General features: G+C 45.1%; 1 protein-coding gene across 1 annotated transcript in view; it reads left to right on the top strand.

The window, feature by feature from the left end:
- PKD2L1 (polycystin 2 like 1, transient receptor potential cation channel) overlaps nt 1-19213 on the top strand; it is a 34953-nt gene extending 15740 nt beyond the window's left edge. The window contains 12 exon segments of the mRNA XM_032609178.1: nt 10418-10545; nt 11010-11260; nt 12211-12435; nt 12604-12832; nt 13513-13680; nt 13863-14044; nt 15019-15223; nt 15433-15554; nt 16707-16833; nt 17607-17725; nt 17979-18102; nt 18781-19213. Coding sequence (XP_032465069.1) covers nt 10418-10545; nt 11010-11260; nt 12211-12435; nt 12604-12832; nt 13513-13680; nt 13863-14044; nt 15019-15223; nt 15433-15554; nt 16707-16833; nt 17607-17725; nt 17979-18102; nt 18781-18954 — 2054 coding nt within the window. The 3' untranslated portion in view covers nt 18955-19213.
- Nucleotides 19214-19633: the final 420 nt, after the last annotated feature.

The raw sequence follows: 19633 nt of genomic DNA, 5'->3' as shown, positions 1-19633 counted from the left end.
ACTTGTCTCTTGCTTCAGGAAATGTAAACAGGGAGCTAGTAATGAATGTCTGGCCTGGAGCCCATCTTCTTCTTACCCCAGGAAGTGTGAACAGGAGACCAGTTGTAAATGTCTAGCCTGGAGCCCATCTATCTCCTGCCTCAGTTGTACCAACTTACATAGGAAAAGTTTGATAATGTGTTTCAAGGAGTTCACGCCCTTCAAAGCGATAATGACATGGTCTCTATTTAAATGATTTAAAAATCAATCCATATATTAATTACTTAAATATGTCTTCCCTTTCTGTAGAACAATTTGAGAGCCTCCTTTTGTGTACTGAGTGAGCATGCCCTGTGGTAGAGGAGGTGATGCATTTATCTGCCGTGTCTGAAGCAGTCTTCATACATTTTTCCTGGACTGCTTTAATTTTGCAATATCACATGAGCCAATCAATGATGGGCGACCCTTAACAGACCCTGTACCTCCAGAGAGAATCAATTCTTGGCATTGGATGAACATATGGTTTGGTCATGGTATTGATTATCCTACAGTCTTCACGGAATCATTGATGCATGCAGCTTGGATTGCAAAATTACAGGTGAAGTCCATGGCTTCTCTGTAGTGAAATCACTCATTACCAATTCTACTATACCTTAGTCACCTTTCTGTAATCTTTTATAAGGATAGTGCGTGAAACGGTGGCATCATAATTGGGGTAACCCCGATATATGTGGTTTAGGTATGTCTTGCCTGGTTTCCCAGCTTTCCTGGGTCCACATTTTCAAGGACTCTAGCCATGGCACCCTTTAACATCATAGGGCTCTTCTCTTAATGCTTCCTCAGTTTTAGTATTAAATATCTCTTTGATGTAGGTAGATATAGGCAGCAAAGTCTTTTTTTTTTATTTATTTAATTTATTTATTTTTGGCTGGGTGGGGTCTTCATTGCTGCACGTGGGCTTTCTCTAGTTGTGGCAAGCGGGGGCTACTCTTTGTTGCAGTGTACGTGCTCCTCATTGCAGTGGCTTCTCTTGTTGCAGGGCATGGGCTCTAGGCTCGTGGGCCTCAGTGGTTGTGGCACGTGGGATCAGTAGTTGTGGCTCACGGGCTCTAGAGTGCAGGCTCAGTAGTTGTGGCGCACGGGCTTAGTTGCTCCCCGGCATGTGGGATCTTCCTGGACCAGGGATTGAACCTGTGTCCCCTGCATTGGCAGGCGGATTCTTAACCACTGCGCCACCAGGGAAGTCCTAGGCAGCAAAGTCTTTAAACATCAGGTCTATAGTACTCTCCATGGCCTTGGCTTTTATCAAGATGATCAGTCTCTGGGAGATCTCAGAGAAATCTTTCAAGGAAACACAGATAAGAGCAAGCACAGTCTTACTCTATAACCTTCTAGGAGGATATGTGTAGAACCACTTCTGACTCATCAGCCAGTAAAAAAACCCATACTGAGGCAGGTCTCTTATGTTATACCCCAGTTGGCATCTTCTCTTGAAACAGTGTGCCCTTCTTAAAGACCAAAGCTATATATGTCATATATCTCTCCTGATATTGCTGAAGTTCATTCTATGTCTTGAGGTTTTTGGACAAGAGCTATGCTATTTGGGGGGCAGTATTTTTCTTTCCAGGATGGCCCTGAAGAAGACCATCCATCTTCCTCAGGGCCTTTGACCTCCTGGTTTAACTGCTGTCTTAATAAACTTTTCAAGTGGTTCTGAAACCATGTAACAGTTTACAGTCCATCAGCTAAGGTTATATTAAATCTATAAGAATCAATTGCTTTTGCTTGCTCTTGTACCTGCACTAAGAAATTGAACAGAACAGAGAAATTCCAGCAGCTGATCACAAGTGTATTCTTGTGGCCTGTTCCCTAGTCCCATCTTCAATCATGTAGGTATCTTATTTCAGTATTTCATCCCCTGAGATGATCTGTTACGAAATTGATTCAGCATGGACACATATTTATAGGTCTTTCTTACCCCTGTCCTAAGATCTCAGAGCTGTCAGAAATTTTAGGGGGATCACTAGTCAGTTCTTGGATTCGTTTTCCACTTCTCAGAATGATCACCTTCAGCCTGATTGGATTCCTTCAAAAGCAACTCATAACCCATTGGCCGTGAATCTGATTTCCTAAGAAGAAACGGGTCATGTGTAGTCATAGGTTCTCTACAACTTTAATCCTCTCAGCGTAAATCCTAAAAGGCTTGATAATGCTTAGTTACCAAGGCAGCTGTGAGTGATATAGTTCTCTCAGCTGTATTCTCTTAGATACACTGATGTGAAATCCTTCAGTGAACGCTCTGAGGACTTAACCCTTCCCTCATTTCCAGGTCCCAACTTTCTTCTGCCTACTCTCTATCTTAAGAACCATAAGGTATTTGGAATCCAACTTTGGATGATCCAATAGCATTAATCAGAATGTGTCAGTGGAATGGCAAGCAAAGAAGAGAGTGAAGGGAGGAATTGCCCAAGAAGAACAACAAAATAATTTATTTTTTCCAAAAAAGGTTTTCATTTTGTATTTATTTGTTTATTTATTTATTTATTATTTATTTTGGCTGCACTGGGTCTTAGTTGCAGGATCTTCATTGCGGCATGCATGCGGGATCTAGTTCTCTGATCAGGGATCAAACCCGGCCCCCCTGCATCGGGAGCACGGAGTCTTACCCACTGGACCACCAGGGAAGTCCTGACAACAAAAGAATTTCTTAATAGGGGACATCGTACTAAGAAAAGGAAAAATGTTCTGTGTAACCAGTAAATGGTTTTAACCAAGAGGTCTGAGATTAGACTTGGCTTTTCTTAGGATAGGAATTTTGTGCTAACAGCTTGTTGACTTCAACTCTTTTTCCCTCTATGCTTATCCTAATTTTCTTAGAAAAGTTCCTTTTGCAAAGTACCCTTCTGATATGGATGTATTCATATGAATTGCTTCAGTTGGGATGTTGGTTTAGCTGCAATAACAGTGGCTTAAATAAGATAGAAGCTTGTTTCTCTGTCATGTAACAATCTGAGGTATAAGAAGCCCTGGACTAATGTGGGGCTCCACAATCATGTGGGGCCCAGGTTCATTCTACCCTATTGCCATCCTCAACATATGGCATCTGTCTCATGTTCCAGCTCCTGCTCTTATGTCCATGCTCTAGCCAACAGGAAGTAGGAAAATAGAAAGGGAAAGCATTTTCCTTCCTTTTAAGGACATAAGTCAGAGATGTACATGGGAACATGTCACTCCACTTGTATTCCATTGGCCAAAATTTATTCAGATGGTCACTATACCTAGCTGCAAGGGAAGTTGGATAATGTGATGTTTAGTTGGGCAGCCATGTGCCCCTAGATAAAATTATATTATTATGCAAGAAGGAGAGGAAAGCTATTGGGGAATAACTAGCAGTTTGTGCCAGGTAGGGGAAGAGTAAATCGTGCCCATAGTTTGGCATGGGAGCAGTAACAGCTAATGGAACCTGGAGAAATCAAGGAATTTATAACCTCCCTGACATAAATCATAATGGAAGCTGATGAGATATGGTTCTTTTCCATCAGGAGTGAGTATTAAAATGTTTAGCTAAGCTATTGTGAAACTATCATCAGAGACTGTTGGGGAGGCATTAAGAAGGGTGAGTTTCAGGGCATTGTATTTTATTTCACAAGATAGTAGACTCACCCTGTAGGGATAATCATAGACCTTATTTCCCTCCAAATTATTTACATGACCAAAGCCAAACAGGATCCAGTGTCCTAATAAATAGGTAAAGATATTTCAGAGAGCTTCTCAGCAAGATCTCTGATAAGAGAGGCTCAGGAAAAGACCATCAGAGGAGCTGTTGGTTAAATATATAGAATTGGTAAAGCCCAAGGAACTTCCAACTCTTCAACAGTTGGAGGACTGTTATCACAGTGGATGTTCTATCCACATAATGACTGCCAGGGCTGGGACTGGGGTGAAAGAGACCTCCATTTTTCTAGAGAAGCATCCTCAATGCTTTTCTTCAGAGCTAGCCAGTTAGCAGTTGGCTTTTGCGTGTCAAACACTTGAAGGCACAGAGTTTCCAACAGAGGAGTAGTGTAGACACATAAAGGAATTATACACTTGCTGGCAGAAGCACCGCAGCTCTTCAAGGTTCTTTGTCAATTAGTTGAGAGAAAGGATCTCGTTCCTGCTCAGAAAGAGTGCTGTTAGAAAAGGATGGCTATGTTCCCTTAAATGGTGATTAGGGACAGGGAAGGAGCTCAGTAGCACGATGATGACCTGTATGGCAATCACCCGGGAAAGGAGAGGCACAAAGCAACTGCTGACTTCTTATTGCTCTGATCTGGGAAGGTCTTCCAGCACTTCAAAAAAGAGGACAAGAATATTTGGTCTCTACTATGAATATTGGAATGGATAAAATCAACTTATTATTCAAGCTCACGATGGTGATGATTAATAATAATTATTACAGTCACACTTAGTTAATTACAATATACTTATGCCCCACCTATGTCCAAAAGGAATCTGAGTCACTTACATTAAAAAGCACAAATACGGGGACCCAGTGGTTAAGACTCCTCGCTCCCAATGTGGGGCCTTGTCAGGGAACTAGATCCCTCATGCTATGACTGAAAAAAAAAAGATCCCGCATGCCGCAGCTAAGACCCAGAGCAGCCAAATAAATAAATAAATAAATGTTTTTAAAACACAGATACAATAAAATATAGCCCTTTAGAATTGTAATAAAAAGACTTAACAAAAGACTGGGAAGAGATAGGGGAGGAAGATAACTTAAGATAAACAAATGCACTGCAAGTGAGAACAAAGCCTGGGGTTCCTGGAAACCAAAGCAAAGAAGAAAACACAAATAGATTGAGTAGTTCTCATTGTGAGTAAGAAAGAGCACACCAGTTAATAAGAAGATGCTAACTCTGGGAAGAATTGGCTTTGTTGGATTTCATGTAAGAAACATGGAATATCATAATGGATAAAAGCAATGTTAAAGATTGGAGCTACTTTTCTTTTGACTGTATTTTATATCTGCCTCCCTTAAAATCTGTATAATATCCTTACTCTATAAAGGCAATTTTTAGGAGTAGGGATATATATTTACATACGTATATATATATTTATGTATCTCTATACATGTATGTGTGCATATATGTACAATTTAGATATTTGTAAACACACATATATATGTTTGTGTGTATAAATTTCATGATATTCTAGAAACCTGACTTTACCCAAAAATATAGTTCAGAAAGCTTTGAGAAATGAATGGTATTCCTAGAATATCATCCTCAGTTGACCTAGTCAGCAAACCCTCTTCAATATAGGGTAATAATGTATTTTAATTAATGTAGACTTTGTCACAGATATGCTAAAGTCATCCACAGCCCTCTAGAGACGTTCAGACAGTAGCGGAAGCTTTTCTAGCTCCATTTTCCTCAGAAATAATGCAATCTTTTTGAAAATGTCGTGGTTTTCCTATAAGTAAGGAGTATGTCACAATAAAATAAAATCCAGTGAAAACAGGCTTAAACCTGAATGGAATTTTTTGTCTAGGTAATGAAAGTCCAAAGGAGGACAGGGTTCAGGGCTGATCAATCCAGTGGCTTAAGGACATCATCAAAGACTCACCTGTTTCTGTTATTCAGTTCTGTCAGCTGCACAGTCAGTTTCATGCTAAGTCTGGATCATCTGGGGCTTTCTTATTCATATCTAGTAAGAGACAGTAGGTCCCAAAATGTTCCAGAAATCTCTCTTCATGAGTCCTTGATCTCAAATGGATTACATGCCCATCCCTGAACTGATAATGGTACCAAGGGAGGGGTATTTGTGGATTAGCTTAGCACTGAGCTCCCTTTCCAAGCCCTAGAACCAGCTGTGGATTCAGCATCTGGCAACATATGTGAGATGCTTAGTAGAGGTGTGATACCTCAAATAAAATCATGGTATGAACCAAGAGAGGGTCTTAGGAAGTAGTCACAAAGCCCAATATAGCATCCAGCACCTGGAAATTTCATCCTGTGACTTGAAAACAAATAGGTAGAAAGATTTTAAAAATGATTTTATTATTTTTATGTTCTATTATTACAGCATTAATTGAACTCCATGGGAATGAAGAAAAATAAAATCTGCCTATTATACTGTTCATTAAAAAGTCCAATTTTCCTTTAAGGTTTTATATATTTACTATTTTTAAAATATTTAAATGTAATGATAGCAGCGAAACAATTTTGCATTTTGCTTTTATTACCATTTCAATGGTTGTATCATACTCCATTAAGTGGCTCAGTGATATAAGTTATTTATAATTATCTATAATTTATTGCCTCTCTGTAGGACATTTAGGTTGCTTGTAATTTTTTGATGTTGTAAATAACCCAGGTAACATTTTTATGCCTGCGTTTTTTTCCTTCGAGACTCATCTATGTCAGAGTATGATTCTTCATACAGATTTATATACATTTATTCACTAATACCAGAATGAAGAAATTTGAAGCTTCTTTTTAAAAAAATTAATTTATTATTATTTTTGGGGGTGCATTGGGTCTTCGTTGCTGTGCGCAGGCTTTCTCTAGTTGCAGCAAGCGGTGTGCGGGCTTCTCATTGCAGTGGCTTCTCTTGTTGCGGAGCACGAGCTCTAGGTGCACAGGCTTCAGTAGTTGTGGCATGCAGGCTCAGTAGTTGTGGCGCACGGGCTAAGCTGCTCCGTGGCATGTGGGATCTTTGCTCCGCGGCATGTGGGATCTTCCTGGAACAGGGATCGAATCCGTGTCCCCTGCATTGGCAGACGGATTCTTAACCACCGAGCCACCAGGGAAGTCCCTGAAGCTTCTTTTAAGATGCTGATCTTTTGAGTTTACCAACTGCTTTCATAATTTGCCTCCTGACTCAGATATTGAACTCTTCAAATAGTTTTCTTATAAGGATACCTTATAAACGTCCACAATCCTAACCATTTGGATTGACCTTTGGAAGGAGAGCCAGGTCCCTAATCAGAAGGATTTTGAGTAGTGGAGTGACATGTTAGTATAATGTAGAGCAGTGGCTAAATTCAGGGTCTTTGGAGAGAATCAGACCTGAGTTTGAATTCAAGTCTACCTCTTTGCTATCTGATCTTTGGACAAATTATTTAATAACATTTTGGATTTCAGTTATCTGCATAAAATACAGATAGTTCCTACTACTTTATGAGGTTTTTTTTCAGGATTATGGGAGAAAATGTATTCAAAGCCTGGTGAATAATAAGTGTCAATAGTAGTGCTTATCGTTATTATTCAGCAACTGTGAATTTGACCTGAAACCAAGGGTAAAAGGCATGATATAATGTATAGGAGAATTTAGTTTCTGTCCAAGGGAAAAAACATCAGATTCCCTGTAGTGGATGTGGCCACCTGGTCTCTGAATCCCTTTCACAGCATTCTCATGCAGTCATTGTCCAGTGTCTGAAACTTTCCTGGAATGAGGCCCTCACTACACCTAAAAGGTGTTAAAGTGCTGACATACTGACATTTGATATACTGACACAAGTTCTGATTCCTCCCTGTTCCTGTCCTTTCTCTGGCCTAGTGTTACCTTTTGAAGCACACAGAGCAACTCCACTCCTTCACTGGATCTTAAAGGAAGGCTCCAGGAAGGCCAGCCACTGCCCATTGCAGGAACCCCTTCCACGTGATCCTCAGCAGATGGTCCTTTGCTGACACTCTCAGGGGCAAAATGGATGTTTGTGAAGTGTGGTCCTTTTCTTAATAGGAAGCACTAATGGTTAGGAATCTCTGCCTTTTATGAAACTTAAGTTTTCCCTCCTGTAACTTCTACCTTTTGGATATAGTGCTGTCCTTAAAGCAGAACAGAATTAGTTTACTATGGAGGGAAACAGATTTGCATTTGAATTCTGGCTCCCTTAGTTGTTTACCTTGGGAAAGTGACTTCAGCCCTCTGAGACTGGGAAATAATAGCACCTAATACATAAGGTTGTTGTAGGATTAAATGAAATAAGCATGTTAAGCACTTAACATAGGGCACATATTAGGTGTTCTGAGTATCAGTGGGCATTTGACTAGGTGAAACCATTTTTCTCAGAATACATAGTCTTTACTGTCTTGGATAATAATCAGTGATGTTATGCCTCCGTAAAGGGTTGACAATCTGTTCAGAGCAATACTGATTTTGAGTGGTAACTTTGGAGAATTGGAGAGGAGGAAAAGATATAGCCGTGACTACCACCTAGTGGCCACCTAGAGGTATAACAATTTAATCAGCAATGTCTTTAGGAAAAGTTCAGCTCGCTGACCATCAGTTCTAACTGCGGCGGACCCTCAGCAGACAGAAGTTTGATTTCCAACCAATTTTCCAGATCCAGAAGAGTTGAGTCTGAGTCCTACAGATACTGAGGATGGGAATCACAGATTTTATTTAGAGAGAAGTCAAGTCATTTCTTGGAATTAATAGAGTGGAATGCGGAAATGTGAAATAATAATGCTTTCTTTCTGCTGATTTCCTCCTGGAAACGTATGATGTTGCTTGTGCCTAATCTGGGACCACTCACTGGCCTTTCTTTCCCCCAAGACTGTGGATGAACTTCAGTCCACACCAAAGCATTCCCTTTCCAGAAAGGGAATAAAATATGTTCCAAGATTTGAAAATAAAATTCTTAAAGGGAATTGCTCACAAGAGGCTGACAAATCCTACTTTAAATTTTTTGGTTTAATTTTTTGATTTAAAGTTTAATTAGTGAACTGAAAAGTTACAAGAGTAATACAAAGAGTTCTTACATATATTTCACCCAGATCTCCCAAATACGAATATTTTACCATGCTTGCTTTTCCTTTATCATTCTCTCTCTCTGCCCGCCTCTTTCTCTTCACACATACACACACACAACTGCTTGAGGGTAAACTGCAGACATAATGTCCTGTTATTCCTAAATACTTTAATGTGTATTTTGTAAAAACAAGGAAATGATCAAAGTCAGGAAATTATCGATGATCCAGTACTATCATCTAATGAACAGACCTTATTACAGTTTCACCAATTATTCCACTAATAGCCTTTACAGCAAAAGAAAAAAATTATGGTCCAGGATGTAATCCTAACTAGATGCACATATTGCATGTAGTTTTCATGGTTCTTTAGTATTTTAGGACAATTTCTTTGTTTTTCATGACCTGGCTAAAAAACTGAGTAACAATTCAAAATATTGACAAATTATAAAAAGTTTTATAGAATTATAAAAAATTTAAAGAAAAGACAGGAATCCATGAGTTCATACTGATATATATACATGAATAAATTAATGAGGAAGAAGGAAAAGCTCTTCCTGAAGAGAATGCCAACTAATAAATGCAGAAGGAATGATGGAATGAGAAAATCACGGCTTGACAACCTTAATAGTAATAATTAGGCAAAAGTTGTCAAAGGATGCTAAAACTAGTAAGTGAAAGATTGATGAATAACAGGATATTTGCATAGTTTCCAAGTATTTCCCCACAAAATATGTATTCATTACAAAGAGAAAAATAATAATTGTATATTGAAGAAAGCTGGATGATACCACCTTAACAAGGGATCAAAGTTAATATCACCAGTAGTAATACCGTTACACAATTTATGCCTCCTAATATCATGCACTGAAAAGGACACGGTCTCCTTCTTTGATATTCCTTGCCAAAAATGTATAATCTGAATTTAAACACAAGGAAATATCAAACAAATCTAAATTGAGGGGCAATCTATGAAGTAAATGGCTTATACTCTTCAAATTGTGCCTTTAACCAGAAAACTTATAGCGTCCCTTGACAGCCCTACTTCAGATGTGTGTATTAGGGTGGTCAAGGGAGATCTAGTTCCTCAGGGCAAAGGCCAGGTTTTATTTTGATCTGGGGATGCTCTGAGTCCCTCTCTCAGGAGACAACTGTGCCCATCAGGATGCACCAGGGCCAGAGGTGCCATGCCTACCTCCTACTCCCATGACTGCAGAGTCGCTGACTCCAAGGTCCAGGATACCACATCTCCATTGTACGATATTTGACCAGGGCCTTAGCATACCCTAGAATTTGGAGGCATTTTCCCAAGGGAATTAATAGAGGACAAATAAAAGGAAGCACTACCTGATGCAGAAGGTAGAAATTTCCTGGCTCTGGGGAGTAAGAACTAGGAAGTTAAGCTGGTTCTGGAAGAGAAAAGTGAATATTCAGAATGACGATGTCAAGAGATAAATACTGAGTGGAGTTCAGTCTTTCTGAGGTGAGTTGGGAAGAGAGAAAGAGAGCTTATAACCACAACTCTTCCCTAATGTGTTCCCTGGTTTCCCCAATGCAACCGTCAGCCTCCTTAGCCAACTCTAGGGGATAGGTCCCATCCGGGTGGCATCTTTGGCCTCAGGGCAGAGGCTTTCCTGTCCCCTCTGGATAATGGAGAAGGGAACAGTGTTCAAGACACAGCCTCTTGGGTTGGTTTCTAGTGACCTATGGAATGACAAGCTCCAGCGCCTATTACTACACCAAAGTGAGGTCTGAGCTCTTCTTACATACCCCATCAGACACTGGAGTCTCCTTCCAGGCCATCAGCAGCATGGCAGACTTCTGGGATGTGAGTATGAGATCTCCTCTGTCCCTCTCCTCTTCTTCTCAATGGCCTAAAGCCTGAGGCCACAGGCCAGGGTTCAGGGATGTCAGACAGTGGATAAGGCCATATCCAGAGACCAGGTCATTCCAGAATCAGGCCGAGTCAAAGGATCAGGCATGAATTAAAGGGTCGGACTAGACAGAGTTCAGGTAGTGATAGGTTAGAAATCAGGATGATAATCAGAGATTTAAGTCAGTACTCCAACTAGTATTGAGAATCAGAGGTAAGGCAGAATTTCAAACTGTATTTTAAATAAAGAATAAGGCCACATCAGGCTAAGATCTGGCCAAGGTTCATGACTCAGCTGAAGAGTCCAACAGAAGCATACTGGAGACAAGCTGGAGGGGTCAGGGAGTGTGGGAAAAGGTCATTCTAAGGGTAAGGGTCAGGATGAGGCTGGGTCAGGTTCAACCCAGTTCGTGGTCGAGTTTGCCCAGGGCCCACTACTGGACAGTTTGTATTGGACCAAATGGTACAACAACCAGAGCCTGGGCCGCGGCTCCTGCTCCTTCATCTACTATGAGAACCTGCTGCTGGGGGCTCCGAGGCTGTGGCAGCTGAGGGTCCGCAATGACTCCTGAGTGGTGCACGAGGACTTCCACGAGGACATTCTGAGCTGCCACGACGTCTACTCCCCAGACAAAGAACAGCTCCCCTTTGGTCTCCTCAATGGCATAGCGTGAGTGAGTCCCCCCACCAGTGTCGCAGGGCTTGCCCCTCTGAGCCTGACACCATCCCAGATTTGGGAACCACTTCCATTGAGTCTTAAGGAGCCTTGGGGGTACTTGGGGGAGCTGGGGGGCATCTCTCTGAGACCCATCTGTGACTGTTTGGAGACCTTGGTCTGGGGTCACTGAGGAACAGAGAGGGTGTGTTAGCAGACAGAGCCATAGCCTCTGGACTTGTTTCCACACACAGGTCACAGTCACAGTTGCCCTACTCTGGAGGCAGTCCTGCCAGAGGAAGCATCCTTTCTTGCCCAGAATTCCCTCAGGCGTATGGAGAATGGATGAAACATTGATGCTGCCACACAAGTCATTCTTGGAAGAGTCTGACCCTTGGAACTAATAGCGGAAGGCAGAAAGGGGCCAAGGATGGATGAGGAATTAGGGAAGAAACGGGAGATGTGTGGATAGGACAGGAAGAAGGGGAAGGAAATAAGGGTCCAGGGAGGAAAGTTTGTGGACAGAACAGAAAATCATAGGGTTAAGTAGACAGGTGCAAAACTACAAGAGCAGAAGGGGTCTTTTCTGGCTTATGTGGGCCGGGTGCTTCCCTTATGGGGACTACTCAGGCTGGAGTCAAAAGTGGGCTTGGGCTTGTCATCCGTAGGCTTGGTGACAACGTGAAAATCAGGAGATTTACATTTGAGTTTCAGTTCTGCCACTAACTTAGTTGGATTATCTCAGATATCTGAGTCTTAGTTTCCTCATTTGTAAAATGTAGATAATATTTACCCTCCCCTCCTCAAATAGTTATATTAAACAAGGTAATATCTGTGAAATATATTATATATATGTATATGAAACTGTAAAGCCAAGACAATTATAAAGTATTGCCATTGCCTTGGGAGACCAGCTTCTGGGGCTGGTTCAGACCTCTCTGCTCAGATGGCTTCTTCTGTGACAGATAGACCTACCACTCGCAGGATGAGCTGGGGGGCTCCTCTCACTGGGGCCAGCTCACAAGCTACAGCGGAGGTGGCTACCACCTGGACCTTCCAGGATCTCGACAGGCTAGTGCAGAGGCACTCAGGGACCTTCAGGAGGGCCTGTGGCTGGACAGGGGCAGTCGGGTGGTCTTCATTGACTTCTCAGTCTACAATGCCAACATTAATCTTTTCTGTGTTCTGAGGTGGGTCTCCTTTCCCTGCCTTCCCTCCATCCATGGCTGCTGATTCCCTTCTCCTCTGCTGGATACCCTTCCCTAAACTTGTACCCTATGGTGGGGGTGGGGAGGGGAGGGGATGGGTAGAACTGTTCCAGCCCAGGCCCTACCAGACATCTCCCCCTCCTCCCACAGACTGGTGGTGGAGTTTCCAGCTACAGGAGGTGCCATCCCATCCTGGCAAATCTGCACAGTTAAGCTGATCCGCTGTGTCAGCAACTGGGACTTCTTTATCATTGGCTGTGAGATCATCTTCTGCATCTTCATCTTCTACTACGTAGTGGAGGAGAGCCTGGAGCTCCACATCTACCGGCTTCGTTACCTCAGCAGCATCTGGAACATTCTGGACCTGGTGGTCATCCTGGTGAGGGACAGATATCTTAGACTTGGGACATATGGGGTGGTGGAAGGGATCTACCCTGATAGGGGCTCCAAGTTCTTCCTTTTGGAGTCTCAAGTCCTCCTTGTGACTTCTGGTCAAATCACTGAGTAACAGCTCCCTAAACCAAAGGCTGATGTTCCCCTGGCTCAGCCCTGGAAAAATCCTGTCTCTATATCCCCTCTCCCTCTGGCTTATGATCCAGGCCCTGCTCTTTTATTTTTGTACTTGATATTAAGTTCCTCTTCTGTCTCTTGCCTTCATGACCTGTCCCCTTGACACCCCCCCCCCGCCTTTTCTCTTCACTCCTATTAAAATTTTCTGCCTCTTCATCTTCGTCACCTTCCTATTAACAGGACACATTAATTTCTGACCAAGTCTGGGAAGTGGTGGGGGAAATAAAATTGCTTGGCTCCATTTCTCCATGGTCCTTTACAACCTACATATTTACCACTGGCCCTAAAGCCTTCTCTTGGGCTTTAAGACGTTCCCCAATCCTCCTATCCAGTTCCTTTTGAACCTGAGATAGTCAACAACTCAGCAGGGAAGGATGTGGTTTTTCTCCCCACCTGTCTTACGCACCGTAGCTCACCCCTGGGGCCTCACTGTTGAACTTCCCTTGAGATCCTCTTGACTCTGACACCCCCCGGGTTCTGTTGTAACAGCTCTCCATCGCGGATGTGGGCTTCCACATATTCCGAACCCTCGAGGTGAATTGGCTGATGGGGAAGCTTCTGCAGCAGCCAAACACGTACACTGACTTTGAGTTCCTCGCCTTCTGGCAGACACAATACAACATGAACGCCGTCAACCTCTTCTTTGCCTGGATCAAGGTACCCTGGGATTCCTCACCCCCAGCAACACCTCAGGGCACGCGTTCTCCCTTCCTCAGGACTTGTCTCATTTTCCTTGTCTGGTGTGGCAACTCCTGTGGCCCCCTTAGGCCCCTGGGATAGACCGTTCCAGGCTTTTCTGTTTTCTTCCCTAATCGCTTGGTTCAACATGGCCCTTCCAGATATTCAAGTACATCAGCTTCAATAAGACCATGACCCAGCTCTCCTCCATGCTGGCCCGCTGTGCCAAGGACATCCTGGGCTTCGCCGTCATGTTCTTCATCGTGTTTTTCGCCTACGCCCAGCTGGGCTACCTGCTTTTTGGGACCCAAGTGGAAAGCTTCAACACTTTCATCAAGTGCATGTGTGTGTTCTGCCCCTTCACTCCTCCCTGGCCCCTCAACCTCCAGCTCTGTGGATGTGTGTATCCTTGGGGCAGCTGGGTATGTGGACGTGGGCATGTCTGTGCTTAAGCATCTGTGTGAGTTCCTGGAAGCCCTGGTGTGTGTGCTCAGTGTCTCTGCACCCTGTCTGTCTCCATCAGATTGGGCGGAGGTGCAGGGACGTGTCTGAGTTCACTGAAGAGCAGTAGGGAGAAAATTGGGATGGGGATTTGGGAACCTGAGGGGTGGAGACGTGGATGGCCTGCAGGGTGGGGGTTTGACCCCCCTCCATGTTCTGCACTAATGATTATGATGGGTTTCTCAAATCAAGGGTGGAGAGGTGGGGGAGGGAAGAGCTTCCGGATCTTCTGAGAGCTGGCTAATGTGTGGTCAGCACAGTTAGGCAGTTTGCAGAGTATAAGGAAATCTTCAGGCTCCCTCACTAAAATCAAACCCCTATCCTCCAAGGATGGAAAGAGAAGGAAAAGTGCCTCATGAGGAGACGAGACTGCCCCTAGAAGCTTCTCCGCCTGTTCTCTAAGACTCCCCTTCCTCTGGGGATCTCTGGCTTTTTCTACTACCACTGTTTTGTATTTGCTCTCTCTCCCTGCCAACCATGAAAGATCTGGGTTTGATTTTTATCAGAAAAGCCAGTGTGTTTCTTTATTTGATCAGTGGATGGGGATACAGACATGGATTGGGGATGGATGGTAAAGAGAGCACAATTTTACTCTCACCGTGGAAAGTTTCTGGCTTCAGTGACTGGTGGACTCTTACACAGAGGGGGTCTGTGGCATATATTGGGGTATCTTTGTGGTCGTTACTGTAGCAGTTGAGTGAGGACATCCGGTTGATGAGGGAGCATGACCCATCTGTAACAGAATTGTGCTGAAGGGCTGGGCTCTGGGTACCCAGAGATGTGGGGATTAGTGGGCTGCAGAGCTGGGGCTGAAAGCACTGGCCCTTTTAGAACATGTGTCTGGGACATTAATAGGGTCAATGGGCTCGATGCTGTTAATGGGTCTGGGAGTGAGGACCCCAGTCCCTGTTTTATCCTCCAGAATATGTTTCTGGCCATCATCAATGACACATACTCAGAGGTCAAAGAGGAGTTGGCTGGACAGAAGGATGAGCTACAGCTTTCGGACCTCCTGAAACAGGTGACTACTTAGTCTCCTTGAGCCACACATGTGCATCAGGGCCCAGGTCCAAGGCTCTGTGTCCTGGTCTGTGCCTGACTGGTTAGGGGCCTGTGCCCATGTGTGCCTTCAGCTTATCCCTGGGATCCTGTCACCCTGTGGGTGGGCGTGGGAGTAAGAGATGAAGAGGAGGCTGTGGGAACTGGTGCCTGTTTCCTTTCCCCTTCCAGGGCTACAACAAGGCCCTCCTGAGGCTGCATCTGAGGAAGGAGCAGGTTTCAGACGTGCAGAAGGTCCTGCAGGGTGGGGAACAGAAGATCCAGTTTGAGGATTTCACCAACACCTTGAAGGAGTGAGCACCCAGAGATCCAACCTTCCCTGACATTGGTCTGTAAGTCCTTGACCCTCAAGCATACATCCTTTGCCTATAAGCCTCTGATCTTGGACAGTGGGCCTTTGACCTTGGTTTACAGGCCTTTGACCTTGGTTTATAGGTCTCTGATCCTGACCTTCAGAACTGTGCCCTTGGTTTAAAGGACTCTGACAATGTTCTATGATATTCTGGACCTTGTTGAACAACTCTTAGGACTAGTGTAATAATGATACCCTAATCATCGTATACGTGCCTCATTCCCAACTAAGATCAGCATAAAACTCTGATCTTACTTCTGTGCTCCCCCACAAACGCAGGTCTATTTCCTTAGCCATCCTCTCCCTGCTTCCCAGTTAAACATATTAACAAGCATTGAACAAATATATTGTGAGCACCAGCTGTGAGCCAGGCACACAGTTGAATGAGACAAAGTCTTTGTCCTCCAGGAGTTCATAGAGTCTGTAAGCAAATAAACAGAATCACTGAACAAGTTCCACAATAGAAGTAACTAGAAGAGAGGGAGCATGGGGTAATAAAAGCATATACAAAGGCAAAGAGGTATGAAATTGAGCAACATATACAGGAGTAATAAGTAGCTGAGCATTGCAAGGTATCAGATGAAAGGTCGGGCAGAGCAGATGAGGCCAGAGAAATGGGCTAAGGTCACACTGGGAAAAGCCTTGAACACCACTACTCTATTCAAAGAATAGGGTGCCCAGGAGGGATTTTAAGCAGGGAAAGGGTATATTTAGTCTTGTACTTTAGAAAGGTTAATTACTCTAATTGCATTATGAAGGATGGATTTCAGGGGAAGGGAAGACCATAGGGCAGGGGGGGTGGGGGAGAGGGCAGGTTATCTGGAGGCAAAGAGATTTTGCAGTAATTCCTTTAGGAGATCATGAGGGCCTGAACCTAGTCAGCAGGAGTCAGGGAAGGAAGAAATAGATTCAAGTGATTTCTTGGGGGGTCAAATCGCTACATCTTGGATATCCTGGCTTTCTCGTGTGGCCCCGTTCTTCCCTAGAGAGCAAGGCTCTTGCCAGAGTCTAGCAAAAAAGAGTGGGGAGTCCATAACGGAAAGCTCCCAGCCACGGCAGGTCAGAAGTCATTTCACCACCATGTTCTCCTCAGGCTGGGGCACATAGAGCATGAGATCACTGAGCTCATGGCTGCCTTCACCAGGTTTGACTAAGATGGGAATCACATCCTGGATGAGAAAGAGCAGGAAGAAATGCGGCAGGACCTGAAGGAGGAAAGGGTGAGCCTGGCTGGTGGACAGGCTACAAGGAAACTGCTCACCCTACCCTCCCTGCCAGCACACCTGGAACACAAGCCCAAACTGGAAATCCTCTGACAGATGGGCAGGAAAGAGCTCTCTAGAATAGTGGTTCTCAAACTGCCGCATATTAGAAAGCCCCAGAGAGCTTTAAAAAAATCCTCATGCTCAGGCCACACACCCTAGACCAGAATCTCTGGGGGAGTTGGGAGGCCCAGCCATCAGCCCTTTTTACAACCCCCCAGGTGACTGCAGTGCATAGCCAAGGTTGATCACCATTGCTCTAAAACGTCGTCTTAGGGAGAAAAGGACCAATTGTCTGAGAATCCCTGACAATTCCTTCTCAGCAGCTGCCTCCTCCTTGGGGTTCTCCAACTCTGATCCTTAGCTGCCCCTGCTATGCCTGCTTCATCCCTATCCAGTATAGACCAAAAAGCCAAGGGTAAAAGGAACAGTGCCAGGACACAGTCCCTGCTCTCCCAAACGGAGTTGGCTTCTAGTGAGTGCCTCATTCATCAATGCTTCAAGGAGCTTGTGTTTGGTTTCTTCTGGAGGTGATTCTCTCCCAGAGGTTAGGCCAGCTTTGTGTTCAGCATGACCATTCTGATTCTGTTGTCTCCAGAGTCTGAGAGGGAAGGGGAATAGCAAGCACTGGAGCCCGAAGCCCGGTCCCGCAAGCCCGGTAGAGCAGGTGATGGAGCAGGACCTGATGGCTTCCCAGTCGTCTTCTCTCTGCTCTCTGACCTCCTGATCAGGTGGCCCTGACCGCTGAGACTGAGAACCTGCACCGGTCCACTGTGAGTAGCCCACCAGGCGAGTCGAGTCCAGAGGCTGCCAAAGCAGGTGGCTGGGTTTCAGGAGAAGAATTCTACATGTACGTGCAGCCCGGGGGCACGGGGCTGACTGTGTTTATGTCATCCTACCTTGAGCTTCTTTCCACAACCTTCCAATTCCCTGTACTACCGCAGGGAAAACCCCTCTCCCCCTTTAATTCTCCTGACAAGGCTGGGCCTTGCCTTCCTTGCTCCCATCCAGACACGTACTCTTCTGTACCCGCTACCCCTGGAATCACCCAGCCCTCCACACACGTATTTCTGCTCCCTTGGTCTCTCTCAAATCTTGCACAGGCTCACAAGGAGAGTTGTGCAGCTGGAGACTGTCCTGGAAGGAGTCATGACCCAGATTGATGCCATGGGCTCAAAGCTGCCGATGCTGGAGAAGAAAGGGCAGCTGGCTCCCTTTCCAGGCATGGTGAGTGGTCTCTCACCTGGATCCCCTCGGCTCCCACAGTTGAACTCTACCATCTTTTCCACTCAGTGGGTAGAGGCAAAACATTTTTTAAAAAAATACATTTATTTATTTATTTGTTTTTGGCTGCATTGGGTCTTCATTGCTGTGTGTGGGCTTTCTCTAGTTGCGGCAAGCGGGGGCTACTATTTGTTCCGGTGCACGGGTTTCGCATTGCGGTGGCTTCTCTTGTTGCGGAGCACGGGCTCTAGGCGCACAGGCTTCAGTAGTTGTGACACGTGGGCTCAGTAGTTGTGGCTCGCAGGCTCTAGAGCACAGGCTCAGTAGTTGTGGTGCACGGGTTTAGTTGCTTCAAGGCATGTGAGATCTTCCCGGACCAGGGCTCGAACCTGTGTCCCCTGCATTGGCAGGCAGATTCTTAACCACTGTGCCACCAGGGAAGCCCGAGGCAAAACATTTTTGAAAGACCAATGTTTCAGGCTCCTGGGGCAACATGTTCCCAGTAGTCAGTAAATCGTGGAGGTGGGGGTTGGAGGGAAGACCTGAAGTTGGTTGCTCTGGCCTTGAGGGCAGCCTTAGCCTCTAGGAGAGGGTCTGGGGTTGGAGAAACAGATCCAGGTAAAAGGAAAAGTGGGACACAAACTCCTCCTCCAAATGACCTGTCACTTTTTCTTCCAACAGCGGGAACAAGGCATTTGGGAGCACCTGCAGGCAGCCCCAGCTGTGACTCCAGCCTCCTGGGGACTCCAGGGAAGGCAGGAGAATGGTGGGGGAGGGGTCCTAAAGCATCAGACAGCAGGCTCCTCTGTCACCACCTCCCCAGAAGCCCCCTCAGCACACGCCCTCCACTTCTAGGGCAGCGGGTCCCACCACTGCTGCTGAGTCCCGCCCTGTGCCTGGCCTTCTGAGCCAACGTTTCTGTGTATAACTCTGTGAAATACCTCCCGCTGGGCCTCTCACTCCCTGTGCTCTGAACTCTGCTGTGATGATTTTTTTTAAAGTCAATAAAAAATAATAAAGGAAAGGAGGGTAATAACCTTCCTAAGCATCTGGATAGCCATGATTTGTGAAAAAAGTAGAAGCTGAGAGAACAGCAATATCTAGATGTCTTCCTACTTGCCAGTGAACCTTTTCCTCTGTGCATCTAGAGGTCTACTGCCAGTACCCATGGGGTTCATGTCTTCCCTATAGGGTTTCCCCGTGAAAGAGAAGGGGAAGCCAGAGAGGACACTTTCTCTCGTGGGGAGAGTACAATGTTGCAGAGGTGTTGGAGTGGTGACCTCCCCCATCCTTCCCCAGCAAAGTCCAGGAAGATGGGCTTCCCTGGTGGCGCAGTGGTTGAGAGTCCGCCTGCTGATGCAGGGGACACGGGTTCGTGCCCCGGTCCGGGAAGATCCCACATGACGCGGAGCGGCTAGGCCCGTGAGCCATGGCTGCTGAGCCTGCGCATCCGGAGCCTGTGCTCCGCAACAGGAGAGGCCACAGCAGTGAGAGGCCCGCGTACCGCAAAAAAAAAAAAGAAGTCCAGGAAGAC

This window comes from Phocoena sinus, chromosome 16 (assembly GCF_008692025.1).
Source record: "Phocoena sinus isolate mPhoSin1 chromosome 16, mPhoSin1.pri, whole genome shotgun sequence".
In the NCBI taxonomy this organism is placed as follows: Eukaryota; Metazoa; Chordata; class Mammalia; order Artiodactyla; family Phocoenidae; genus Phocoena; species Phocoena sinus.
The sequence above is the reverse complement of the archived record's forward strand: the minus strand, read 5'-3'. Positions and strand labels throughout refer to the sequence as shown.